At 38.0% G+C, this 27712-nt stretch overlaps 3 protein-coding genes across 4 annotated transcripts; 1 reads left to right on the top strand and 2 right to left on the bottom strand.

Annotated features, from left to right (window-relative positions):
• The first annotated feature begins 907 nt into the window (after positions 1 to 907).
• On the top strand, positions 908 to 13315 carry LOC113116364 (epsin-1-like). Of its 2 annotated transcripts, XM_026284485.1 has the most exons (13): positions 908 to 1307; positions 2665 to 2796; positions 3167 to 3267; positions 5657 to 5815; positions 5910 to 6038; positions 6488 to 6608; positions 6830 to 6972; positions 8087 to 8158; positions 8690 to 8773; positions 9166 to 9418; positions 9530 to 9694; positions 12396 to 12644; positions 12728 to 13315. In XM_026284485.1, the coding sequence occupies exons 3-13, from the start codon at positions 3199 to 3201 to the stop codon at positions 13213 to 13215; spliced, it is 1932 nt and encodes a 643-aa protein (XP_026140270.1). In that variant the 5' UTR covers positions 908 to 1307; positions 2665 to 2796; positions 3167 to 3198; the 3' UTR covers positions 13216 to 13315. The 2 variants fall into 2 exon arrangements, with proteins under 2 accessions (XP_026140270.1, XP_026140271.1); XM_026284486.1 differs by lacking the exon at positions 8087 to 8158.
• Positions 13316 to 14555: 1240 nt separating this feature from the next.
• On the bottom strand, positions 14556 to 22344 carry foxj2 (forkhead box J2). Its single transcript, XM_026284483.1, has 10 exons — positions 22090 to 22344; positions 21438 to 21757; positions 19510 to 19584; positions 19288 to 19368; positions 19116 to 19211; positions 17988 to 18141; positions 17577 to 17858; positions 17394 to 17495; positions 15524 to 15892; positions 14556 to 15326 (listed from the first exon to the last, which is right to left on the bottom strand). The coding sequence occupies exons 2-10, from the start codon at positions 21741 to 21743 to the stop codon at positions 15223 to 15225; spliced, it is 1569 nt and encodes a 522-aa protein (XP_026140268.1). The 5' UTR covers positions 21744 to 21757; positions 22090 to 22344; the 3' UTR covers positions 14556 to 15222.
• A 610-nt stretch (positions 22345 to 22954) lies between these two features.
• On the bottom strand, positions 22955 to 27565 carry isoc2 (isochorismatase domain containing 2). The gene is made up of 6 exons (XM_026284484.1): positions 27167 to 27565; positions 26502 to 26626; positions 26138 to 26350; positions 25974 to 26044; positions 25535 to 25652; positions 22955 to 23484 (listed from the first exon to the last, which is right to left on the bottom strand). Coding segments are annotated over exons 1-6 (594 nt in total). The 5' UTR covers positions 27168 to 27565; the 3' UTR covers positions 22955 to 23418.
• Between the last annotated feature and the right edge of the window lie 147 nt (positions 27566 to 27712).

The raw sequence follows: 27712 nt of genomic DNA, 5'->3' as shown, positions 1-27712 counted from the left end.
TAAGTAAAAACTGCCCTAAAATATTTTTTGGAGATTAACGTGAAACTTGAGTTGAGCTAACACATGAAAAATGTGAAAGTGAGAATGATTAGCTATTGCTTAGATATGCATTATGGTAATATATTTCCCTTTAGTGCCATCCTTACATTTCTAAGTAATATTAGGTACAATAAAGAGCATTAATAGTTAATAGTATATTCCCAAAATAAGTGGTTCTCAACCAGGGGCACACTAGGGTGCCTCAGCAAACGCAAACATCAAAGGGGTCTGCAGGATGATTCATTTAGATGAAATAATATTACATACAATTCAAATAATAATAATATTAATAATACAATAGAATGTAAATTAATAAAATATAAAAACGAAACTTTTTTGTTATTAACGAACAGAATACTTTAAAACATTAACAAAACAAAAAAAATAATTAGATAATTTGAAAAGAATTGACACGTGGGGTTTCTGTTAATAATAAAAAAAGATTACTGATGATCTCATTTGATTGAGGACATCGCCGCTATGTGGGCACTGCACGCTGTAGCATCACTGTAAATTTAGGAAAGAAAATATCAGTGGATACTTGTCATCTCTTCATAACTCAAAGGCTCGTATAGTTTAACAGGACACCCGAGGGCCACAAATGTTAATAGCACATAGCAGCCCTTGCTGTCAAAATCACTGACAGAAACTCTTAAGGGCGACGTCACCAAAACGATAACATTATTTGTTTGCGCATATATATACTATTAATATACCAGATTTTCACATCACAATCTAGAGTCATACACTTCGATGCTTTCATTGTATGTCTGCTATTCAAAATCACATAAAAATCATTTTTAAGATTGTAGTTCCCATGGCTCATGAATATTCAAATGTCTGAACGCGCATGGGGGCGCGGTCCGTCCGGCTGCGGGGAAACGGAAGCGGAAGTGCCGCCATCTCCTCTTGCTAGTCGAGCAACGGCAGGGTCGGTTCAGACGTTATTTACGACAGTAGCGCTATTGTATTAGTATAAGCGGCTGTATGACACGTTATTTGTTTAAATGACGAGCACGACTCGAAGGGCGATAGCTGTTAAGGAAACCGCGGTGGGCGTCACTCTGTCACGCACTCAGGCTCTCCTCTTTATGAGTTGAGCTAGCATAGCGCAGCGCTCGAGTCTCTAAATGAGCTTTTTTTTTATTTATAGCGCCGTGACAGAGGCAACAGGGCGTCCATTTACTCTCGTCTTCACTGATAATAAACGCTTTCTTTTGCTCGGCTGATGTCTGGTCGTGTTTGAGAGGAAAGAAAGAAACTCAGCGGTAAGTAGCCTCAGCTAGCTGATCTCTAGTACACTTGGCAGGGATCTCTTTCTGTCAGTTTGGTGCGCAGAGGGCTTGTTCCGTGCTGAAGTTACTCCAGAAGAGTTCTTTAACTGCTGGGAATGAATGCGGTTTCATTTGTTAGCTGGGTGGAGGTGTAGAGAGAGGGGTGTGCTGTTGTCTGATAGCCCTCACTGTCTTCTGCTCGGACAAAGATAAACAACACGCCGCTTTAAGAGATCTGATGCTGATCCGATTCGCCAACTGTCAGATTTCATGCCCATTTCCAAGCAGAAGTTGTCATTGAGAAGTTCATAGAATGTTGTTTATCATCTCATCGACTTTTCTTTGAAAACCACCTGTTGACCCCTGATTTTACTGTTTTGAATGGAGGCAGAAGTTAAAGGTCTCATTTACAACATTTAATTCAGATTTTGTACTTTGCTCCTGAATCCTGAAGGCGGCTGTTGGACTGTTATCAGGTCAAAGCTTTTACAACAGTTCTGCATTTTGATACACCCTATCAACTGCTAGCCTACTTATTGCCTGTTCTTCCTGGATTGACTGAAGCTTAGAAGAACATTTTTAGTATATTTGCCTTTAATGTAGTCGATGTAGTATGTTAGATTATTAATATGACATATCAAGTCATGTTAGCAGCTTCCTTATACCTGTGTTTAATTTAATGTTAACCATGTAAACGTGACATAATAAATAGTAGTGAAATAATAGTCAGAAACTATTTATTTATTTATTTTTAAATGGAGCTGTATATTTTAGACAGAATATGTATGTATTTTATGTTTTTTGGTACACCAGGGTTTTATGGCTCATGTGTGATATAGTGAGAATATGGAGCTGACATTCAAGTAGGGACAAAACATGCTTATTTTATTTAAAGGCCCAAAAATATAACTGAACAAAAGTATGCAATTTGGTCCAGATGTTGTGTATATGGACAACATGTAAGATTAAATTCTGATAGCTTTTAACATATATCGATGAGATTTTTATAACACTATAACAGACTACTTACGTAAATTGCATATTTTATCAATCTATGTTCTCTAATATTATGTTTTAGTAAGATGGTATTTCCATGCTTAGATGTTATGTTTTGCACATCACAGCAGGTGTTTAGCTTCAGCTTTGTTGTAGTTTCTCTAGGCCTACACCTAGCTGATGTTACAGATGAGCAATGTACAGTGCCTTCAGGCATGGTCTGCTATTACTGCATTTTCTCTATTGTCAAAGAGCAGAATTGTATGTCTTTTGTGTTTTTAAGCCTCCACAGTGCTGCACCAGCTTCCATCCCTGTATGCTGTACCTCCCGTCTAAATCTCTGTTCTTCTCGTAGTTATTTCACCCCACATCTGTGCTTCTGGGCCCTCATGTGGCCGCTCTGCGGAGGTTTGGAGCAGTGGACAGGCTGAACACTGAGAGACCCTGACCTGAGCGCACACGCAGAGAGAGAGAGCGACACCCCCAGGTATAGTACACTTCACACACACTTCCTGGAGCCAGACTCACACGTCATCAGATGCTCTTGTGTTCACAGGACTTGTAGGTTGGGGAATTCCTGGTGCTGCGCTCTCATGGTTACAGAGGGTGCACGGTACTGGGGATATTATGCTAGATTGGGTCTTTTTTTAATCGATAGAGAGATGAATGGTATTTGAATAGCAGCCAAAGCATTTCCTTTTTGTATTCTGATAAACGTCCTGTTGGTACCTCCTGGTCATTCTTAGATATTTCCGTCTCAGAGCTGATACACTCCCTTTTGAAAAATGTGTAGCCTTTGTTTGCCTTTGTACCTGTCCATATTAGTGTTTTATTGACTTTGCTTTACAATGTCCCAGATTTTGCAGAACCTGATAGCCAGCCTGTTGCCATGTCGACATCATCGCTACGGCGACAAATGAAGAACATTGTTCACAATTTCTCAGAGGCAGAGATAAAGGTTAGACTTTTACCGTCGTAACCCAGCTTTCATTTTCTCTGTTCTTCTTTTCACATTCTTTTTCATCTTAGCCTTGAAACAGTCTTCTTATTCAAGTCTTTTAGTTCCTGAATAAATGTTTTGTACTTCTGCTTAATTTTTTTCCCGATTGAATGAAGCTGTTAGCAAGCATACAAAAGATTCAGGATTTCATTCATTTGTTTTCATCAGTAATTTCAGTTAAGGCTGAAAAACTTGTGGCCAGAAATGCTGAACACATAATCTTAAACAAAATTTGTTAAGAAATCTCATCACTTGCATAGAATTCCTGCCTAAATAGTAAGAGTGCGTCACAACGTTGGTCAGTGAAATAAGTTATGGTTGGTGCAGGGTTTGAAAACGAAAAAAAAAAATTAAATCTGTTCACTCCGAGCAGAATCTATATTTTAACGTTTCTGTTCTGCGTTCCTCTGATATTATTACCATTCCAAAACCGGTTCGGGTGAAAGAAAGTCGCGGCTCACATCACGTTTTATTAGCCTTATTACTTTCTGAAATAATGAAGGCTAAAATGCCTGTAGTCTAAAGAAAAATGTTTACCAACCTTATAGAAACTGTTATTAGTTTATCTCTAAAACAAATCCTCTAAAGTTTATGCTATAAAAACATCAATCCAAAAACAAATTAATTTAAGCTGAAGATGATGCCTACCTCTCTCATTCAGCATGAATCCAAATGTTTCCATGTTCCCGATGTATTTGGATGCTAAAATTTTATTTAATATGTATTGTTTGTACTATCAATATTATTATTTAAAATAATCTTGTCAGTGAATGGTTAATCATCGGTTAAGGAGCGTCGGTTGGGACAAATAACCGAAATTAACATTCACAGTAATGTCACAGTGCAAAGAATATAGAATAGTTAGGCTTCTGTATAATATGTAACGCTGTATATGCGTCCGAAAGTCGGACTCCAAATTTCATCCTAAGAATTATTTTGAGGTTAATATAGCAAATGAAAACTGTTCAGCTTCCGGGAAATTTGAGAAGCTCCGCTAGGCTAGTTTAGTTCCCCTAAGAAGCTATAGCAATATTAACGACAAACCAAAACAAATTAATTTAGGCTAAAACGAAAAACATTGGGTCTCTCAGAAAAAAATCATTTGTTTCCATATTCGCGATTTATTTGAATGAGAAATGATTATAAAAAAATACCTATTAAAGCCTAATGTTTTTAAACATTTGTGTCTGCATTGTGTCTGCATAATCATATTTTTTTTCCTCTAAAAAACATATATATATATATAACAGATTTTTAATCGGTCAAAATTAGCTGATACAGTTTGCTGCATTCATGCGCACTCAGAAACCGGTGACTGTGAACCGCGCTTGTACGAGCTTTTGTCATGGTTGAATCTTTCTTAGACATTTCCTAATGTCGAAATTTGGGTTGCGCATCCATCTGTGCATGATGGTGTCCAGTGCCTCCGGCGAGCGGAGCTTCTCAAAGCTGGAATAATCATAGGAGAGCTGCGGTCCTAAGTTGGGCAGGAAAGACTAAGCATGCTGGCACTTGAGTGTCGAATGCACATGCACCAACGCCGAGAAAATATGCCCTTTTTGCGCTGCAGCATCTCAGGCCCAATTTGGTCTTAATGCTGCCCAGAAGGTGGTGCATTGCCATTGAGAATTGCCCATGATGAGTTCACAGCTGAGCAGACATTTCTCTTGCTGGCTTCAGAGTCACATTTGCATAGGTACTGCTGGAATTCGTGATTGGTTGACAGCAAATTTCAAATATTAAATGGAACGATAAAATAACGTTATTAACCGGCTAATGGCCATTTCAAATATTCGATTCTGTTCGGAACTATAAAATTTTATTTTATTTCTTTTTCTTGTTCTGTTCCTGTCAATTTTGTTCGTTTCCAGTTTTCGTTTTCGTTCTTTGAACCGGTTCAGAGCTGTGGTTTGGAGTATCATACTGCTGGACCACTCTAGTCTATACTCTTTCTGTAGTATAATAGTACAGTATATTTTGCACAGTCTGTTGTTTTTATGTGCCTAAATTATGAAGATAACCACTATATTCTCTAAAATAAGCAGTATAACAGACCATAATGCAACCGGAAGCAATAACTACTTTAGTGTTATATGGTACAATGGCAGTTCTTAACCTGTTGTTTATTTCTAATTTTTATTCTATTTTTCATTTATTATTTTAAATTCTTCTTTTTTTTTTTTTTTACTTGACAACACCAGCTGAATAAACAGTGTTATGCGGCCATGTAGCACACTTATGTTTAAAGTTGCATAGAGTATAGTTTCACACACTTTTTACACATTATTCTGTAAGAATGAAGAGACACTTCCCCTTAGTAAAGTTCATTGAATTCTTTTTTCTCAAGGTTAGGGAAGCAACCTCTAATGACCCATGGGGTCCCTCTAGCTCTCTGATGTCAGAGATTGCTGACCTGACATACAATGTAGTGGCCTTCTCAGAGATTATGAGCATGGTCTGGAAGAGACTCAATGACCATGGGAAGAACTGGAGACATGTATATAAAGTAAGTTTGACAGTTTTACCCTCACTAGAGGCAGATGTGGTATATGAAGCTATAAACACAATCTGATCGTATTTTTACTCCCGCTCTTTCTCAGGCTATGACTCTGATGGAGTATCTGATAAAGACGGGTTCCGAGAGAGTGGCACAGCAATGCAGGGAAAACATCTATGCCGTTCAGACTCTTAAAGATTTCCAGTACATTGACAGAGATGGCAAGGACCAGGTATACAAAAGCAAGAAGTTATATTTATACACGCATGCAATTCTAACATGTTATCTCTCTTTCAATAAGGAAATAAAAGGAGGCTCTCAGTGTTAGTTTTGAAGTGTCCTTCATGATGTTAGTAATGGTTCTCAAATGTGTTTCACAAACTACAACAATCTCTCGCTCAAGGTCTCGCAGTCAATTCAAACGCCATGACTTTCAATCAAGGTCTTTCTCCCACTCACATTTAAACCACAAAAACTTCAGCCTAAGAGGTTTTATTTTATTTCAGTCACCCTAATAACACGTTTGTCACGTGCACTACCTCAAACTCGACGACATGTAGTTCAGGTTGTTAAATGATTCATTCTGATGCTGGACTATTAAACATATTAGAATTGCACACATGCTTTGTGCAAAACACAGTTCGTTCGTTTGTAATATTACATGTTGTGTGCATGCTTCAGGGTGTGAATGTACGGGAAAAGGCCAAGCAGCTGGTGACTTTGCTAAAAGACGAGGAGAGGCTACGAGAGGAGAGGATCCATGCTCTCAAGACCAAAGAGAAGATGGCACAGACTAGCAGTGGTAAGAGCTAGAAGTGCTTTGCAGTAGGGAGGGCTCATGAAGGGGTCAGGACGGACACTCAAATGAATGTCAGCACCCTTTTAAAAACACTCTGAGTGCACTTCACAGCTTTGGCCAAGTATGGATGTTGGCAAGCTTTTTGCTCTGGAAGCAATTTTAGGGACCGATACTCCACCATCTATTGATGCATCATAATGGCTGTCATTTGACTCCTCCCTTAGCATCTTCGGCCCCTTCTGCTCCTGCTTTAGGGGGAGGACTGCACTCGGGAGCAGACCCTGAGCAGGCGTGGCCCCAGAGCACTGGAGAGGAGGACCTACAGCTCCAGCTGGCACTAGCCATGAGCAAGGAAGAGGCGGAGCAGGTAAAGTCTCTCAGCCAATCAGCGATCAGGTTTTCAGGCTGCAGGTAAAGTGTACTACTGAGATGGTTCAGAGACAGAGGAAGATGAATAGTTGTTCTACCAGAAATGGAAAGAGCTTTGTTGGCATACTTAATGTGAAATTGGATTTAATGTGGAGTCAGCTGGTCATATGCAGAATAAACCCTGAGGTGGTGATCTGATCTTAATCTTGTGAAAATGAAATACTAACTGTACATTATCGTGCTTATTACATGGAATTAAATAAACAAATTGAATTTAAATTTAGGTTTTTTTATGTAAAGAAAGATGAGACCATGCTGCAAGGTAGCACAGGAAATTGTTTGCCTGAGACAGTGTTCAGTTTTATACTTTAGTGGCCAATTATATAAACATATTTGACAGCAAAATGTAATCTGTTGCAAATAAAGTATTCCAGATAGTCCTGTGATAGATTTCTCTAATGGACTGTGAATTGTGAAATACATTTACTGATTTTAGAACATGCTAGTGAATTACAAGTTGTATTTTAACTGTGATATCCCGATCAGAGCTCAACAGTAAAGTTTTTTTTTTTTTTTTTTTTTTTGGCTAAATCTGATTCGGAGTTCAGATTGCCGTTGCAAAACTGGCATGCAACAGTTTTTTATATTAGTATTGCCATCAATATTACATTTTTAATATTAATATTTATTATGATGATTTTATTTTTTACAATAAATTATATTAGTAATAATTCTATAATAATAAAAATAATAAAACCGTAAGTATTCAGAGTAAAAAATGTTTAAGTTAGCAACGTATAAAAAGGCATGTAGAAAAATGTAAGAGATGTGCCCCAGTAAGTCAAGTGACAGTTCTGTCAACTGGCTCAACGCTCTCACACTGGCCCCTGGCCGTTCTTACTGTTGAGCTCTGCTTATAATATCAAACCTTAAAGCTCCCTGAATCTGCTTTCTTCCCTAACTGCCATCATAGCATAGAAATGTGGTCTGTTTCTCTAAAAATGTAGAATACCACACGTTAAACATTTGGCCCGTCCTCTGCACAGTTTCTGCACATTTCCCCCCTCACTCCTTCACTCACATCTGTCCTCACCCTGCCCCCCCTCCTTCAGACTAGCAATGACCCTCTGGAAGATGCAGATCTCCGCTACGCACTCACAGTCAGCCAGGAGACTCACCAAAAGGTCAGGGAGCAAAAATTCATCCAGGTTACAGTGGATGAACTCTTCCTTTGCTATCCTCTTCCCTTCCAAATCACAAATCAGCCTGAAAATAATGTATGCTTAAGAATGATCATGGAACAATTGAAATGTCTAAGAAGTACCTAGTAAGTGCTTTTAAAAAGGTTAAAATAAATCCTGTTTGTGTGTGTTGAGCTTACCTGTTGTTCATAATTTCTGTTGTTTGAAGACTTCTGAACAAATTTTTCCCTTTTGCATGATGAAAACAATGAGTAATTCCGAAAGTACCTATAATTCTCAGTAATTGTTCATTCTTTGTAATTCCATCAGAGCTTATCAATGAAATGTCAGAGTAGATGAACCGCCCACTACTTTCAAGTCTTGTTGATTTGTGCCTAACTGAAGCCATGAAGCACAACTCTGAAGCTGGTGAGACATTGGAGTCAGGTTGCTACAGTTCAGTAGACTCCATTTCCCATCAGCCCACAGAACTTGGTTCACTGTGATGATGTGACGGTGGTGTGTGATTGGCAGGAGGAGCGTCTGCGCAGGGGAGACGACCTGAGGCTGCAGATGGCCATCGAGGAGAGTAAGAGGGAGAAAGCCAAGCCCGAGGAGGTGTGTGATTGTGTACGATTGTGTCGGCAAGAGTTCATGCTTGACGAGTTGTTGTTCTTTTAGGATGAGAGCGTGAAGTGTACACATGGTAGTGTGTCGTGTTACCGAGGGTTGTGTGTTTGTGTACCTGCCTCTCACTCTCCAAGAGTTACCTGCTCTGTCTGTGTCTCTCACCCTGCGTACGCGCTTTAGCACAGCGATGCGTGTCAGCTTGTTTCACTTCCTCTAGTGTTTCTTCCTTTTAGCTATTTCGCCAAACTAGCTATTATTGAACCACTTGCAAGTGTAAGTGTCTGTCCTCTCTGTACAAACAAGCTTCCCTCTCACTCTTTTGCTTTCTCGCGCACTCCTTTCGAAATGAGGACTTTCTTACTGACATGTCTCTCTCTCAGTCGTCTCTGATGGAGTTGAGTGCTGTAGATCCATGGGGGGCCCCTGCAACGGGCTCCGCAGCACCCTCTCCTCCTCCCGCTTTGGCTCCTGCATCTACTGCTGGGCCATGGGGCCCTGCAGACCCGTGGGGAGCCGCTTCCCCCGCTTCTCCTCCAAGTGCTGACCCCTGGGGAGGTGCACCAACAACCGTAGCCCCAGATCCATGGGGTGACTCTTCCTCTAGAGGAAACTCTGACCCCTGGGCATCAACCGGTAAGAGTATCGAGGATGTGTCCTCCCTGTGTCTTCAGTGTCTTTACCCTGGCTTTTCCTCTCTATTCATGGTGTCCTCTGATCCTTGATCTCTCTTTGTATCCCCTCCAGCTGTGACCCCTCCAAGTGCAGACCCTTGGGCTGCCTCAGTGGCTCCGGCCCCTACCCCGCTCTCAGGGTCAACCGATCCCTGGGCAGCGGAAGGAGCCGCCCCTGCCACTGACGGTCTGACCTCTGATCCCTGGAGTGGCTCATTTAAACAAACTAATGGCACAGGTATACTTGCACATGTAAATGCACAGATGCACTTATCATATGGGTGTCCAATTCTGAAGTGAAGCGATGTGTTTGTGTAAGAATAATATTCATATTTAGGACTAGAAACCATAATCTGTAGTTTTTGCTAACTGTCATAAGCGTGTAGCTTATTCCCACTGGAGTTTACGCTATGCTATGCTACATTTTCTGCTGGAACAACACTCATGAACACACGTACAACAGCTGGAGATTACGATTTATAAAGTTTTAAATATGGATATTTTTCTTACACAAACGCTTTGCTTCAGAAGGCCTTTATCTATCCCTCAGAGCTGTGTGGAGCACTTTTTATGACAGATGGATGCACTTTTGGGCTTCAGAATGTCAATCCCCATTCACTGCCATTTATAAATGAGTCAGTTTTAAAGACCAGGTCCTATGTTTTTTTTAAAAGTGTCCTAATATAATGTTGGAGTCCCCTACAACAGGTTTAAATGCATCTAAGATCAGAAAACACTGTAATTTTCCCAGAATTTACATTTATACAGAGCGCCAACCTCTTGAAACCAACAAGGAAGTGACTAAGACTGTAATTCATCAACTGTCCGCTTGAGGCTGGCTGCAAAAGGGAGTCAGTCCCATAGGCTCTCCATGTTAAAATGCCCAACTTTACAGCAGAAAAAAACATGTTTTCAGCCTGGTGCAAAAAACGATTTTTGTCTATATAGCTAATTTTGCCCTTTATGACAACTGTGAGGGCGGTGAATTTTTTTTTATAACTCATCCATTTAAATTTAAATATTAAAGGGTTAGTTCACCCAATAATCAAAATTATGTCATTAATAACTCACCCTAATGTCGTTCCAAATCAGTGAGACATGTTCGGAACATAGTTTAAGATATTTTAGATTTAGTCCAAGAGTCGAGAGCTCTCAGTCCCTCCATTGAAACTGTGTGTACAGTATACTGTCCATGTCCAGAAAGGTAAGAAAAACATCATCAAAGTAGTCCATGTGACATCAGAGGGTCCGTAAAAATTTTTTGAAGCATCAAAAATACATTTTGGTCCAAAAATGGCAAAAACTACGACTTTATTCAGCATTGTCTTCTCTTCCGTGTCTGTTGTGAGAGAGTTCAAAACAAAGCAGTTTGTGATATCCGGTTCACGAACGAATCATTCGATGTAACCGGATCTTCTTGAACCAGTTCACCAAATTGAACTGAATCGTTTTAAACGGTTCAAAAGATTAAACACAAACCACCCGAAGGGACCCAAATTGCATTATAATATAAACCATTAATTGAATATAAAAGCACAAAAACTGTGAATCTGGGACATATATCTATAATGGAAAACACTCTGGAAAAAACTGCAGTGGTCGCACCACATGATATTTTCAAATTCAGTCAAAAATTACAAGCACAGAATTTTCCATTTAAACAAAACAAGCTAGCTTCCCATGAAAGGTCACTTAAAAAGTCATAAAATAAACGCTTGTAGAAATCACTTAATATTCTTTTTTTGAGGTCATCCCACGATATCCAGGTGTGGTAACTACATACCAGCCATTAAAATGGTTCCAGATTTGAAAGAGAGTTACAAACCTGCTTGATGCTTCTATGGGTGTTTGGCAAATTGTAATGATGCAACTTCCTATCTTTCAATGGATTTCAACATAAACATACCAACATGGTAGTGATATGGACATGATATTTCATAAAATGAAGATTATTGGACAAAGTTTGAATATTATGAAAGAAATATAAATACAAACGCTTTGCAATTTTATACAGGATTACAAAACACTTTGGAAATCATGCAAAATAGTGCAGAAAATTAATCTGAATAAATTTAGTGTAATTTCAAAGATGTTTTCAAAAAAACAGTTAATGGCCAGGTAGTCGCACAACTTGTTTTGACGCATTAAAAAAAAAGAAATACAAATAACTAATGTTCTTTGAAAACTTTAAAGTTGGTATATATGTGGGAGAGGTAGTATTTGTATATAGCATCTTTATGCATTTAAACCAATATTAACTGAATCAGACAGAAAATTATAACGTCACGTCATTGATCCATTGGTAACAACCTAGATAATCAAAACAAATAAGTTCAGAAATTAAGTTTTGTAATAAAATGGAATGACCCAGGGAAAAAGTATTGAACACGCTTACTGAAATTTATTTGATGCTTAGTACAAAAGCCTTGATGACAGCTTCAAGACACTTCCTTTATGGAGAATCTAGTTGAATGCTTTGCTCAGGTGTAATTGTGGCCCATTCTTCCACATGGTCTTCAAATCTTGAAGGTTCTGTGGGCCTCTTCTATGAACTCTGATCTGTAGTTCTTTCCATAGATTTTCTGTTGAATTCAAGTCAGGTGATTGGCTGGGTCATTCTAGCAGCTTTACTTTCTTTCTCTGAAACCAATTGAGAGTTTCCTTGGCATCCTTAAACTGTACATTTTCACTATCTATGAGAAACAACAAGATCAGAAGCCATTCATTTCCAATGGAGAGTACATTGCAGATATATTAGTTGTTAACCTGTATGGTGCATCCCAAAATAAATACCGCTAAGTGCTTGTCTAATAATATGGTATTGGTATTATTGGTCAGTAATTTTAAAGGATCACTTGGACAGCAATCCTGTTTTGGCCAACATTCACAGATCATATTGTTCAACCATTTACATCTTATTCTTTTCCACACATACACAGCAGATCCAGAGAGAAGAGGCTCCTCAGTGATAGGAGGTGATGGTGGAGGCAGCACAGGCTCTCCAGTTCCCTTTGACCTTTCATCGCTCAGTACCTCCTTGCCTGTTCGAAAAACGCCAGAGTCATTTTTGGGTCCCAATGCTGCACTCGTGGATTTGGACTCACTAGTATCATCAAAACCCAAACCTAAACAACCACCACCGCCAAGCATCTCCTCCACATCTCACAACCCCTTCCTACAGACACAGGGTGTGTATTTAAAACAACCCACGTTTCAAGAGAAATCTTGTTTTGTTAATCCCTCTAACATTAGTTTTCTCCTTTAACTTTAGGTCCCTCCTCAACAGGGATGGGAGTTACCCCAGGCAGTAACATTTCCAGTAGAGGGGTGTCTCCATCGCCACCTTCTGCATCTAATCCTTTTGGCACGACCTCGATGGCATCCATCTCCCCTCAACCTTCTTCACTCGGTCTGAGCCAGCTCCGTACAAGCCCCATCCCCCAGAATCCTATGCTGTGTCACATGCCTCCACCAGCAGTGGGAATGGTTCAGCCAGGGATGGGCATGCCAGGAATGGGGGTCCCTATGGTGACCCCTGGTATGGGCATGGGAATGGTACAGTCCAGCCAAATGGGCATGCCTTTTGGTGGAATATCCCCCATGGGTCCCACAGGAAATCCCTTGCTGATGGGCCCTGGTGGCCCCACACAGCCTGCACTGATTTTGGGCGGGCCATCAGGGGTGGGCGGAGTGATGGGAACAGGAGGATCTATGGGAGGTGGAACGACAGGCACAAGCACCAATCCTTTCCTTCTTTGAGAGATTTCACTAATACCACGTGCCCCTTCAACTAAATCCAACCAATCCAAACCTGCCCTACCAACACAAACAGTTCGTGTTTGACAAAAAAAAAAAAAAAGTGTACATCTCTATATTTAATGAAAAAGTAAAAACTAAAATGTTTTCTTTCACAAAACAGCATTTCAAATTTTTTTTTTTTTTCATTTTATTTTACAGAGTATTTGAAGTCTATTTATTTCCCTATTAGTTCAGATTTTTCTTTAACAGACATGGATGATTGGTGGGTTCATTCAATGAATGCAGGCTGTTAATATTGTTATATTACTAGGATGATTGTTATTGTTCAGAAACATGAAGATAAGGGAGGAGGAAAACAAGCCACTAATGGACTCAATCATATACCCCTTTCTCCCCCTTTCATTGAGCTGTTGACCCTCTGATGAAAGAGTGCATGAAGGATGACTGTGACAGGCTCGCCCTGTGCAGACTAAGAAGAATTTAGCTGTTTTATTCACAACTCTAGTAAAAAAAAAAATCATTTGATAGATGTATTACTTTTAATTTAATGTGTAATCTTGTGTAATTTATTTTAATCGTATGTCTTTGACTCCTGGGATCGATTAAACCAAGAAAAATCGCACTGGAAATCGCCATTGAAACAGATGCTTGCTTGGTCGTCTTCAACCACCTGCAAAATTTCAGTCCACGTCAAGTGGTCCACATGAAGAGATGTTGTGTGTGTGTGTGTGTGTGTGACTGAGAGAGAGAGAGCATGTATAATGTGTCCATTGTTTTCACTCGGTCCTCTGCTGTTCTTCTGATGGGGTTTTATCAGGATAGTCTCACTTTCAGCACTCTTCACTTGTTATAAAGGTCCTTTTCACACATTTATTTTTGCAGTTGTAAGAATCAAAGCATTAATTCGACACCTATTCAAATGAGAATCAGCCTGTCTTTGCATTTCACTTAAGCACATTTTTTCCTTGAACATTTACACAGAAAGTGGGAAAGTGTTAACGCTTCTGAAACTGAAAAAGAAAGTTACCTGAATGATTATGTGAAATCATATAAAATTGGGGACTGAATGACATGATCCATGCTGTTATTCTTTATTTACTTTCAATGAATTATTTTATATATATATAAATATATAAAATATGAACATTTTAGAGATATTTCTCTAATGTTGGCGATGGTCAAAAGTCGTGTGGTATTGACTGTGAACATTCACAATTAAGAAATAAATTAAAAAATTCACAAAAAAATTGTCTAATCTTTTTTTCTTTCTTTGGCATTTGTTTGCTTTTAAATGGCAATTAAAATAAAAGACATTGGACAGGTCTTTTTTCTTTTTTTTTCTTTTTTATTTAAGACAGAAGACGATGGCTCCCTAAGGGGATTTGCCATGTGACTAATAATATAAAGCAATAAATGTCATAATAGATTTCAGTCAAAATACACCCATTTGTCATGCCATAATATAACTCCGTGTACTGTTAAACTGCATTTATTCTCCCACAAATTGTTAGTGTACATGCAATTTGCTGAAAAAGTGCAATGTAATATTGTCTTTGGTCAATAAGTTCTTTCAACATTCAGCAAAAACTGAACCATTGTCAATTGGCTAAGGTTTTGGAAGTGCTAATGCTATTTACATTGTAATACGCTGGCTTAAAAAGCAGCCTGGTGTGGATCTATCCACCCCAACCTTCAAGGTCTGGAGCAGTTCAGGAACATACATGAAAAATATTTTGCATTGCAATTTTTGGTTAACCTCACAAGTTGGTGCTGGCTATTTTATTCTCCAGCACTTTAACATGCAGTTGATTATAGCAGCACCACTTTGCCATATCAAAGGAAACAAACAGCTGAAAGATGATACTGTTACGATGGTGCTGCTTTTGTTCCACATGTAAATGAAACAAGATTAATGAAGTAGCCTCACCTCATTTTTGACAGATACTCATGCCTTGTGTCAATAATTGGCTCAAGTTTTCTTTACAGTGCATTTATCTGCCAACAAAATCATTCAATCAAAGAATCCCAGTCGAAATCATCCTGGATTTCCTCACTGTTGACTTTCTTCAACTGTGGACGTCCTGTGGGGGTCAGGGGTTGAGTTTGAAGTGCTGTATTAGGACAATGGGTAAAAAAAAACAGTTAAAACATTCTCCAAAACAATATCTTGATGTTCTACAGAAGTCATGGAATGTTTGAAACTACACTGGATAATCAAATGACAGAATCTTCATTTTTGGGTGAACTATCCCTTTAAGTTTAGATGCACAGTGGTCCCGTTAAGGATTTAAGGGGTCTGTTGACATACCATTAGGAGACAGAGGGTGGCTCGTGGTGGGCTGCAGTCCCAGGGATCTTTGTGCTGGCTGGTTCTGGGTGTGAGGAGTCAGGGTTCTCCTGGCACTTTGGAGTGGAGATCCACCAGTGCCAGAAGGGAGCTGAGAGGAGTAGATTAGTGGAGAGGGTTGAGTTAAACTAGCCAGGCTGGGAGGGTTAGTGGACACCATATTTATAGGAGGAGGGGCCATTTGTCCAAAAGAGGAGGGGCCACCAGAAGATGAGTTAATGAGACCCTTCTGAGTGAAGAAACGGTTAAGTGAATCACAGAGTGAGGTGAAGAGCGTTGAATCCAATGCCCAGTCACAGAGCTCAGCCTGCCGCATGCTCTCTACCAGGTCTGCAGGAGAACAACATAGACAGAAACAATTCATTTCAGGTATGTACAGTAGTTTTCTAGTATTTTTGAAAATGCATTCATAAATTAACAAACCTTTAAGCAACATTACACACAGATTATTCACAGAATTTTTCCTTTTAATGAGCTGGTCCAAAAAATGCAACCATGCTTAATTCAGCAAAATAAATATTTAGGTAAATAAGTCAAATTGATTAAATTACAGGGTTCCCAAACTTAATGACCAATGAATTTCTGAGATTTTTCCATCACTAGGTTCTGTCATTCAGAAACATGGCTTTTTATACCACTGCTATGCTGATGACATTCAACTCTACCGATCTTCCATCCTGAAGACTTATGATTAATGACCAGCTGACTTTCTCAGACCACATTGCTAAAACTGCCTGGTCCTGAAGATTTGCTTTATTCAACATCAAGAAGATCAGGGCCTTTCTTTCGGAACATGCTTCACAACTCCTTGTTCAAGCTCTTGTTCTGTCCAGGCTGGACTATTGCAGTGCTCTCTTGGCAGGTCTTCCAGCTGATTCTATCAAACCTTTACAATTAATCCAGAATGCGGCAGCAAGATTAATTTTTAATGAGCCAAAATAAATGTACATTACATCTGTTTATCAATTTGCACTGGCTACCAATAGCTGCTCACATAAAACTCAAGGCATTAATGTTTGCCTACAAAACCACCATTGGCTCTGCACCCCTTTACCTAAATTCCTTACTTCAGATTATATGCCCTCTAAAAGCTTGCGTTCTGCAAGTGAACGTCGCTTGATTGTGCCATCCCAAAGAGGCACAAAATCACTTTCACAGACTTTTAAATGAAATGTTGCCCAACTCAACATTCCTTAGCCATCTTCAAGAATCGGCTTAAAACACATCTCTTCCATCTTTATTTGACCCTCTAACTCTGGCACATTCTATTCTAATTTTATTCTGAAAAAAACCTTGCCCTTTTAGACTTGCACTCTATTCATTTACTTGTTCATTTGCTTGTTTTCTTAAAAAAAATCATTACTAGAGTCCAGTGCTCAAGAAACATTTATTATTGTGACAGTTGTGCTGCTTAATGTTTTTGTTTGCTTATTACATTTGAACTATTATATAATGTAAAATAGAGGTTTTCCAGGGCGGTGCAAACCCTGGAGATTAATTAAAGTGGTTAGTCTAAATGCATGAGTTTTAATATTATAAGTTAACAAATCATACATCCTTATAACTATGTATTTTAAAAAATACATGAATAGTTTCAGAAATTACCTATGTTTTGTTTGTTGCATGTAGTTTAGCAATTTTCTACCAAATGGTTGCATGACTGTTTTTAGTTTGAGGAATAAGAAGATTGCAAGTTACAGTTTCAAAATAGCTTCCCAAGAGTGGAAAATACTGCTTCTGGATGCACAAATTCCAAAATGGTTACTTTTGAAACTAAAATGTAACTCCAGAGCGGAAAGTGAAAGCATGTAGATTACAGCGGAGTACTGACCAGGATGACTGGTGAGATCAATGTTAGCCCAGTCCAGACTACTAGCAATTCTGAAACTCTCTCTCAAAGAGTCAGCGTTGCTGAACCAGTCTGCAGGAACAGCTGAAAGAGAGAGAGAGAGAGAAAGAGAGGATAAGGACACTCGCATCCATCAACACATCACTCCTGAGCAGTTATACTCACCATTACTGTGCAGCAGCTTGTCAGGCTCAGTGTTGGAGTTTGCATGAATGTTAGAGTTCTGATGTGGGTTTAGGTTGTGGATAAAACTACAGTTAGTATTGGGTGTATTTGGGTTGAAGTTGCCATTGGTATTGAGGTTTGGGTTTAGAGTAGGGTTGGGGTTGGGGTTGGTGTACTGGCTCATATTAGGGTTTGGACAGGGGCAGGGGGAGAGAGGAGGCAGGGTTGGTGTGTGGAGCGGTGCACTGTCATGGGTTATTCCAAGTAAATTGGTAACGTCCGCTATGAGAGAGAGAGAGAGAATGTGTATCATCAAACACAACTAAACTGACACATCTTACACTGACTTGATTCTGAATCAAAATAAATGATAAGCCAAAAGGAAAAGAGTGGCCTAATAGATTTCCTTACATTGTGAGGTGACTCTCTCACTCACAGAGCGACAGAGGGACTGGAAGGAATTGTACAGATCTGGTAAGTTCAAATCAGCAAAGGAAAATCGTAGAGAGGGATCAGCATGAGGGTTCGAAGGAAGAGATGTAGGAACTGGGATGCTTGGACGTTGCTGTGGAAATTGAATAAGCAGAGAATCATTTGAGAATTATTTAGATAAACAATGTTACATACTACTTAAAAGAATAGTTCAGCCAAAAATGAAAGTTCTGACATCATTTACTCATCCTCACACCCAAACTCCGACTTATTTTCTTTCATGAAGCACAGTTCAAATTTGAAGGGATAGTTCACCCACAAATTAACATTTTGTCATTAATTTCTCGCCATCATGTAATTCCAAACCTGCATAGGATTCTTTCTTCTGTTGCACACAAAAGACAATGCGCAAATGAAATAAAACAGACATAGCCAGTTAATTTCCATTATGACCAACACAATCTACCAGAAATGAAATGATCACAGCCATGTCAAGTGCAAATCGGGTTAAGACATGTTTATGTGTAGCGTCTGAAAGGGAAATTCCTACAAATGCATAATGTCAGCTAAAAAAGTAATTTTTTTAACTAAAAAGTCTGTGACAGCAATTTTTGTTCTGCATGCCTTTGGTGAATCTTGACAGTATTTAAAAATTTTTTTTAAAGAGGGTTTGTGCTTGCACAAGCTATTAGTAAACTGGTGCTAGCTCCTAAGTTGACATCTTTAGAATATGACACCTCTATATGATATCAATATTAATATTAATGGCATCTAAGCACCCTTTTTGTAGTTCATCCATCTTTAAAGTTGACACCTATGTGGTCAATGTATAGTATAGATTTTAAATACCATAGATAAAAGTAATACCATACAGGTTTGAAATTTGGAATGACATGATGGGGAGAAAATAACAGAATTTAAATTTTAACTATTCCTTTGAGATGATGCATGCATTTAAATTCACTATAAATGATGAAGTCTACCAGTCACTAGCTTTCTTTTGTTTACCACACACTCTCATTTCCTCTTTTCTTAGACCTCAAGCATTGCTATAAGAGGATCTTAATCCTTGACAGAAATAGAAAAGCAGAAGAAATGACTTTGAACCTTGCAAGGAGGGGGAGAGAACGTGCTTTTGCTGTCTGGCTGAGGTGGGAGGGGCTCTGCTTGACTGACAGGCACTTGGGCCTCTGAGAATGGAGCCTGAAAGAGAGACGGTGGTGAGTGAAATACTGATCTCACAGATGGGATGAAAATACTTAATGTGTCGTACTCTTACCTCCTCCTCTTTAGGATAAGGACGTTTGACTGCCCTTGGTTGAGCCGAGTCAGGCGGCACATCCATCGTCCAGTATGAGCCCTAAAACAGGTGATTATTTCAGCTTCAGTATTAGTAAGTGGATTTGAGAGTGTTATAACAGTAGTTAGTAGCATGATATAATATTTACTATTTAAAATGAATAAACCTTAGATATATAATAAAATAATTTGGCTACATCACCTTCCCTGGGTCGCTCTGTGGTCGAGGAACTTTCCGGAAACATTTATTGAGGGACAGATTGTGTCGAATTGAGTTCTAAGAGACAAAACAGAAATGTGTCTGTGCATACAAATGGTTATGACATGCATTACTATGCAAAGATTTGGGGTCAGTAAGCTTTTTGGTAACACTTTACTTAAAGACTTTATGTATAATCCACTTGAAAGGGTTATTAAAGGGTAAATAAACATTATTATTATTTATAATGTGTGTTGAAATACATTACATCTTATCGTAAATACTTATAACCAAATATATAATGCATAGTGTAACGATGAATTGATAAGTGTTATAATGTATTAACTATGGTTACAATTGTTCATGAGATTGTACAATTCATTATAAGGTGCATTACAGAACATTATTAATGCATTTAAACTACCTTATTAATAATGCATAATTAATGCATTATACATAAAGGCTTTAAATAAAGTGTTACCAGTTTTTTTTTTTTTTTTTAAGAATACTTTTATTCAGCAAGGATGTATTAAATGAATAAAAAATGCAGTAAAAACACTCATTTTACAAAATATTTCTATTGCTGTTCTTTTGAACTCGCTATTTGTCTGAATCTTGAAAAATGCATTATGGTTTCCACAAAAATATTAAGCAGCACGACTGTTTCCAACATTAATAAAAATAAGAAAGTGTCTTGAGCAGCAAATCAGCATATTAGAATCATTTCTGAAGAACACTGAAGACTGGAGTAATGACTGCTGAAAATTCGGCTTTGCCATCACAAGAATATATAACGTTTTATGATTGATTTGAATCATTTCCTAAAATCTGTTTTTAAACATGTCCAGATTCCTCAGATAATAAGCACCACTTCCAGTTAAACAGCATCACATATCATTACGCTTTATTCATGAAGTAGAAGAGATTGCATCACATTTCCTGTAAAGTATCACTACGCACCCACAAAGTGTCTTTGTAGTTCTGTTATAAATCAGTTTGATGAATCATATACAAATTTTAAGTACGCAATAATAAAAAGCAGTCTGTTAATTTTGACACCTTTTGACGGTAGGATATGATGCAATACAAGCTCCCCAGAAATTCAAGTCAATGTTATATCCATCAAAGGAGAAACTGAGCCACTGGACAGAAGAAGAGGCATGTTTACTTGCTCCATGGGCTCAGTGAGAATCATTCAGGGCTCTGAAATCCAACAACTTTCAAGGTCAATAGTCCTTCAAAAGGGCCAAGATCCCAACAATATTAAACACACACACACACAACATTGTATGCTGAAAAATTATGAAATGTTAAAATGTTAAATTTAAATGCTTAATATCTACAATGACACAAAAATGATCAGTTCTCTAAATGAATAAGAAACACATTTTCCTCATACCTTTGATACACATGACCTTTTTAATGTTTTTAGTGTAGTATTTTTGTATTGTGATTTATTAAATTATTAGTTCATAAATAGAATTGCTATTTTTGGAGGAGTCGAAAACATTCATAAGTTTTGAGGGGTTGCACCACATGATATTTTACAACCTGAACTAACCTTGCCTTTCCAAAAAGACAAGATGGTCAAATTATTTAATATTTAAAAATGGAAAATAATATATATTAAATATTATGCTATAAAGTTTTATTTCAATCTTTTTTTTCCATTAAGGAGGCTTTTTTCTCTCTCTGTATTGTGATACCAGGAAGGTTGTATTATCCTGACATGTGTCTCTGTGATTGACCCTATAATATACAAAAGACCTGCTTTCAGCTCATTTATATTCCACAGCAGTTTCTTTCTAGACTTGTTTATTAAATCAATAAAGGAAAATCCAATCCACAGACAAATCTACACCACATGCACAACTCTGCCTCAATGCATTATTTAGCACAGGGAAGTGGTCATGTAGTGGTCTGGCCTTTACCTTCCATCCTCTTCCTGCTCTGCTGTAATACGGAAATGTATTGCTGATCCATGTGTAAATATCATTCAAACTCAGCTTCATTTCCGGAGCAGAACTTATCGCCATGGCTATCAGAGTGGCGTAGCTGTGAGGTGGTTTCACTTTGGAACTGGATCCAGGGGACGGTGTAGGTATGGGAGGGATGTCCTTCTCTCTTCCTCGTTCTTTTTTCCGCTCCACTCTTTCTTTCCCTGATCGCAAAGTGCTGATTCCCAGCTGAGGAAGCCAGTCAATGCTGGTCAAACTAGAGTCCAGTTCAGAAGTCATGCTGAAGGGGAGATCTGAGGTGCAGACAAAACAAAACATTATGTAACACTGTGTTAACCCATGCAGTCCAGCTAAACTGTGAAACCAAGTCCACAATGCCATACGCTGTTGCAAGACAATATGATGCAAAAGTGTGTAGTAGTCCCAATCTTAATTTAAAAGCCATTAAGTAGTGTTTTGACAAACAAACATATCCTTAAAGCATCAGAGTTACTGCACACTGTTATGGATCAAATGTTGGATACACTTTTAGGTCTATTAAACATAGATTATAATAGGCTATAAAAATAGCCTATTATAAGAGATTAATATGTGTGTCTAGAATAAAAGATGAGTGAAAACATACCTCTGTTTTGTCAAAGGGCCACAGGCTTCACGCTGTGTTAATTTTTAATGCTGTCATCTGTTGCACAGAAGCATCTGAAGGTTTTCCGCAAACGCTTGTTTATCCTCCTTCTTTCTTGTCTTGTGTTTATCGCTGCATTCATTCGCGACCCGAAGCGCCCAAGTTAACACGTTTTATGTGAAATTTCTGTTTGGAAGTAGAAAAAAACTGTCGGAAAAAGTTCTTCCCTTTCTTTCTCTTCCCCCCTCCCGTTCTGCCTGTGTTGAACGTCACACACTCCACCCTCGTTTGACATTTGAGAAGTGACATTGTGTTTCTCCTCCTCTCTCTCGTTATCTCCTCCTCTCATGGCTGCGCTTCTAGCGTTTTACTGTTGAGTAAGTTCCTGTTTCTCGGCTGAAATAGGAGAGGAGAGCAGTGAAGCAGCAGGCGGGAACCCGCTGTAATAATTTCCATTCAGATTTTCTTGGTCCTATGACACAGTGATCTTTGCATCCTGGTGGATTTCACACTTGGCACACAAGCAATGAAGCAGTGAGGGAAAAACAAACGTCACGTAGGCTATCACATATCAACACCATATGCATAATCAAGAGGCTTAAGTTTTATTCTTATTTTATAAAGATGAATGTACCGATTACAGTCATTTGGTAATTTTACAGTAAGGTCTTATGCATTAATATCACTTTACTTGTAAGTTAACAATAAAGGACACATTTTTTTCTTTTAATTTACACATATAACACACATTAAAGTCGTATGTTAAAATATACATTGTTAACCTTTTATGATCAAACATAAAATAATAATGAAAAATCTAATAAAAAAATCTAATTAAAATTAAGCTTGATTAATAAATGTGATAACATTTATAAAGTGAGTTTTCAACATTAGTTACTATGAACTAACAAATTAAAAATACTTCTAAAGCATTTATTAATCATTGTTAATGTTAAAATTATCTAATACATTATAAAAATCTGAAGTTGTATCGGTTAATATTATATAACATTAACTAGCAATGGAAAGTTGTTTTTATGAAATACCATTAACAATGATTAATAAATTCTGTAACAAATGCATTGCTCATAGGTAGATAATGCATTAAGTAATGTTAACATGCAGAACCAGAAGCGTTACCAAAAACTCTGAATTGTAGAACCATTTGAAACATTTTCAAATGTCAAATATCTGTTTCTTTGGATGTTATCTTATTCGAATACACTAATGCACAGCGCTCACATAACTCTAACAGGTTCAGAAAGCGGTTTGTGCTGATTTCTAGTAACTGATGTAATTATGTCTGCAGGGTGTGGTGTGTGACTGGCCCTACAGAGAGCTGAAGAAGGCCAGCAGGCCTGTATCAGGGGAGGGGTGAGCCAAGAGCTTCTGGATCTGTGTGCAAAAAATGAAGGAGGACAGGTCAGAACATGAACACAACAATAGCTGAACGCAGACTTAAACCTCTACAAAATCCCAACCACCTCAGAAGTATGGAGCCAAAAGAGTCTCAATAAAGATAAATGCACACACTACATTCACATATGCACACATAGGATTCATACATGCACACACATGATTCATAAATACACACACAGGATAAACAAATGCGCACAAAATTTACAAATGCACACACAAAATTTAAAAAGCACAGAAGATTCACAAATGCATACAAAATTCAGAAATGCACACACATTTCAGAAATGCGAACAACATTTACAAAAGCACTCAAGATTCACAAATGCACAGGACAAGATTCAGAAATGTATTTCTGATGCACACACACATGTATCTTGATTTATAAACTGCTTGCGGTCTGTGAACTTCACTGTATTTGTGTGTGAATTTTGAGTCTCCTCTGACTTGGCTCGACACACAAATGCCTTTTTTTAAGGCAATCTCCCTTGTTTGAGCCAATCACAAGAATGCACCCCACGTGGGGGATTGTTTACTTATAAGCCAATCAGCGAACGACTCACTTTCCTCAGTGAACAACTCACTTTCCTCAGCTAACGATTCACTTTCCTCACGCAGCGAACGACTCACTTTCATCAGCGAACGACTCACTTACCTCACGCAGCTGGCGACTCACTTTGCGCAGCAGAAGACTCACTTAATTTTTACTTTCATTAAAATATTTCAATAAAATGAAATAACTGCCTATTGCAAATTTATGAATCCATGTTTAACTTTTTTTTCTGCAGTCATAGTCTGGGCTGTATGTATTGGGACATTTTAAAATTTATATTTTGTAAAAAAATAATAAAAAATAAACCTGAATTGTAATCTAAACATCTGTATTTTCATACAATTTCATAAATAAGTAGGCTATAATATGCCGCACCACAGGCATATCGCGCTGTGTGAACGTGTTCATGTGATTGGCTTATAAGTTAACAATCCCCCACGTTGAGTGCGTTCTTGTGATTGGCTAAAAGAAGGGAGATATCTGATTGGTTGCTGATCATTCCATGCATTTGTGTGTCGAGCCAAGTCAGAGGAGTCTCAAAATTCACACACAAATGCAGTGAAGTTCACAGACTGCAAGCAGTTTGTAAATCAACATATATGTGTGTGTGCATCAGAAATACATTTCTGAATCTTGTTCTGTGCATTTGTGAATCTTGAGTGCATTTGTAAATGTTGTTTGCATTTCTGAATTGTGTGTGTATTTCTGAATTTTGTATGCATTTGTGAATCTTCTGTGCTTTTTAAATTTTGTGTGTGCATTTGTAAATTTTGTGCACATTTGTGTATCCTGTGTGTCTATTTATGAATCATGTGTGTGCATGTATGAATCCTGTGTGTGCATATGTGAATGTAGTGTGTGCATTTATCTTTATTGAGACTCTTTTGGCTCCATACTGAAGCTCTTCATACAGACACAAACAAACCTTCAACCAGTGCTAAGAAAACCATTCCTGAAACATATGATTTCCTTAAGGTCTTATAAAAAGCGAAAGCTTAACCCAAAAGTCCAAACCCATCTTTTTTTATTTTCTTTAGCTGAACACAAAAAGAGATGTTTTCATAAAATAGCCAAGCTCTTTTCTTAACAATAAAAGATAAAAAGGAATTAGTGCTGTCAAACTTAAAAATGTCCAAATAAATTAACAAGTGGCCAACGTAACAACTGTTACATTCCTTTTAATGTCAGCTTTGTGTTAAATATACATTAAAATGTAACATTTCTTAAATTTAAATTATCCTAAATTTAAATATGAACTAAATTTAAATATTTCAGTTTTACAAATAAATTAATAATATATAAATTAATCTATAAATTGTGTGTGTGTGTTTATATATTTCTTAATGCACATACAAGAACAAAAAAAAAGGATGGATTTAGAGATGGATTTAGAGTGCCATGACTACAAAACAATGACGAAATGCTTTTTAGGTTTAAAAGAGTTCAAATGTAGCTGACACACAGGTCAACGGGTACCTCTTTAAAGTTGGGGTGCTTGGCATCCTGCACTAGCTGTAATAAAACTCCCTCTGTAGTGGTGAGAAACGCCCCACTCTGCTTCAGACGTGACAGTGCAAAAAGACGATCTGTCTGACTGAAAATGACAGACAGATATGTATAGAAAAGCCTGAGAATCACTGGCTCATAGGAAACAGCAGATTCTGCACAACCACCTCAACAAATAAACATATATCTGTAAGCAAACAATGTAAAATTCCTCCTTTTTTCTATAGACCTTTAGAAAAAAGCTGATAGATGCCATCCATCAATTGACTTGAGTTTGTTTTTGAAAAGATGTGGATGTGAGTCAAGATAAGGTATGTAAAAGTCTTGCATTTGCAATGACTTAAAAACAATTTTTCATAAATATAAAATATCACAACAGGTTTCAATTGTTTTAAATGTATTATTATACCTTCGAGAAGAGACAGCATCTGCTACAATATGAACCCCCATGCCTCGCTCCAGGAGATCATATGTTGTGCACTACAGCAGAACAAGAACCTTTAAGATCTCGTTCAGGGGATAAAGGTGTGGCTGACAGTAAAAAAGTTAGTTTAAACAGCTATTTGACATTACTGCAATGCACGCTTGAGCCTCGATGCCACATAATATGACCTGCTGAGGGTCTCCCAGGCTTTTGAGTGAGCTCTCCACACTCTCCGTCATCATGGAGAAACTGGTCTTTGTATGAGGCTTCAAGCCCTCGGCCCCCAGCTCAGGAACAGTGGGGCCCAGACCTTTAGGGTACTGCTCAGTTAAAATCTGAGGGATGCTTAAAATGCGACATGCCTGGAAGTGAAAAAAATAATAATATTATATTAATAAAACTTAAAAAAATACATTATCAAAGACTACTTCATGGTGGAAGATTTGTAGATTGTATCACAAAAAATTGCTCTGTCTTTTTTTGTATTCCCTATTATGAAGGTGTTCATCTTACCTGTAGCAATCTTGCGGCATTGCTCACAATGTTTGTAAACTGGAAAATAGTGGGTCTGAACTTCTCCTGCATGTCACACAGTAGCAGCACCGAGCCTTTGGTGGACAGCCTGCCAATTCTTGACACTGCAAAAACAAATAGAGCAATTATGTCACATGTGAATCAGTCTGTGTCTTTGTGTATAGACTGTAATACAGTGGTTCTCCAGTACGGGGCCATTAGAGGGCCTCCGAAAACTTCCAGTGGGCCCCGAATAGGTTTTAAAATGATTTCAGTTCAGTTATATTTACATAATCTTAAACAAATAATAAAACACTTAAAATAAAGTTGTACAACATATTCTGTTTTATCACAAAACATGTAAGTACTAGCACCAACAGTACTTGTTAGCTTGGCAATGAAAGTAAAAAAAGGTTGAGAGCTACTGCGAAGTAATACATATTTCGTGACTAAACTGTAATGAATGTCTGACTGTGCCACCTAAATGAAATTAAATGAAAATGTTTAATGAAAATAAATACTAAATTGTCTAAAAACGCTGACATTGGGTTTTGAGCCACTTTCCTTGTAACAACAATAGTGAAAGTACGTAGGCAGTGCTTAATAATGCCCTGCATATTAATAATGCATTGACTCTTTTTCACTTACACATGAGCAGTACTCACTGTTTGCAGAGGAATATCGGGGAGTCGCAGACCGCAAAGATCAAGTGAAGACTACCAGGTCACCGTTACAATTGTGTATGTGCTTTAAAGTGTCCAAGTGCCCACTGATCTTACTTGTGAAGTTAATATTGTAATTAGTAAGCCGAGTCAGTTTAACACTAACAGAATCATGAATGCCATAAAATAAAGCATTACATAAAATGCAGAAAAGACGACTCGTTACTGCACAAATATATATCTTAACATGTGCCAAACATTGCACAAAACTTCATAAGAGACCACTGGTGGCGTCTCGGTCATTATGATTTTGAATGAATCTTTTAAATGACCAAGTCATTTTCACTCACTGCATGCAAAGACTGATTATAGCTAGAGCCAATAACATTCTGGTAAGGGATATAAACAGACAGTAAAAGATATAAAGGAAAGAAAAACATTGCCGTTAGGGGGCGCAGTCAGATACAAAACAATACTGCCTATTTATTCCGTTTTTGGTTGTAAAGAACATGTGTATTTATATGTAATGGTTTAAATGCATATACACAT

This window comes from Carassius auratus, chromosome 16 (genome assembly GCF_003368295.1).
Source record: "Carassius auratus strain Wakin chromosome 16, ASM336829v1, whole genome shotgun sequence".
NCBI classification, from domain to species: Eukaryota; Metazoa; Chordata; class Actinopteri; order Cypriniformes; family Cyprinidae; genus Carassius; species Carassius auratus.
Note: the sequence above shows the minus strand (reverse complement) of the source record. Positions and strands in the feature narration are given on the sequence as shown.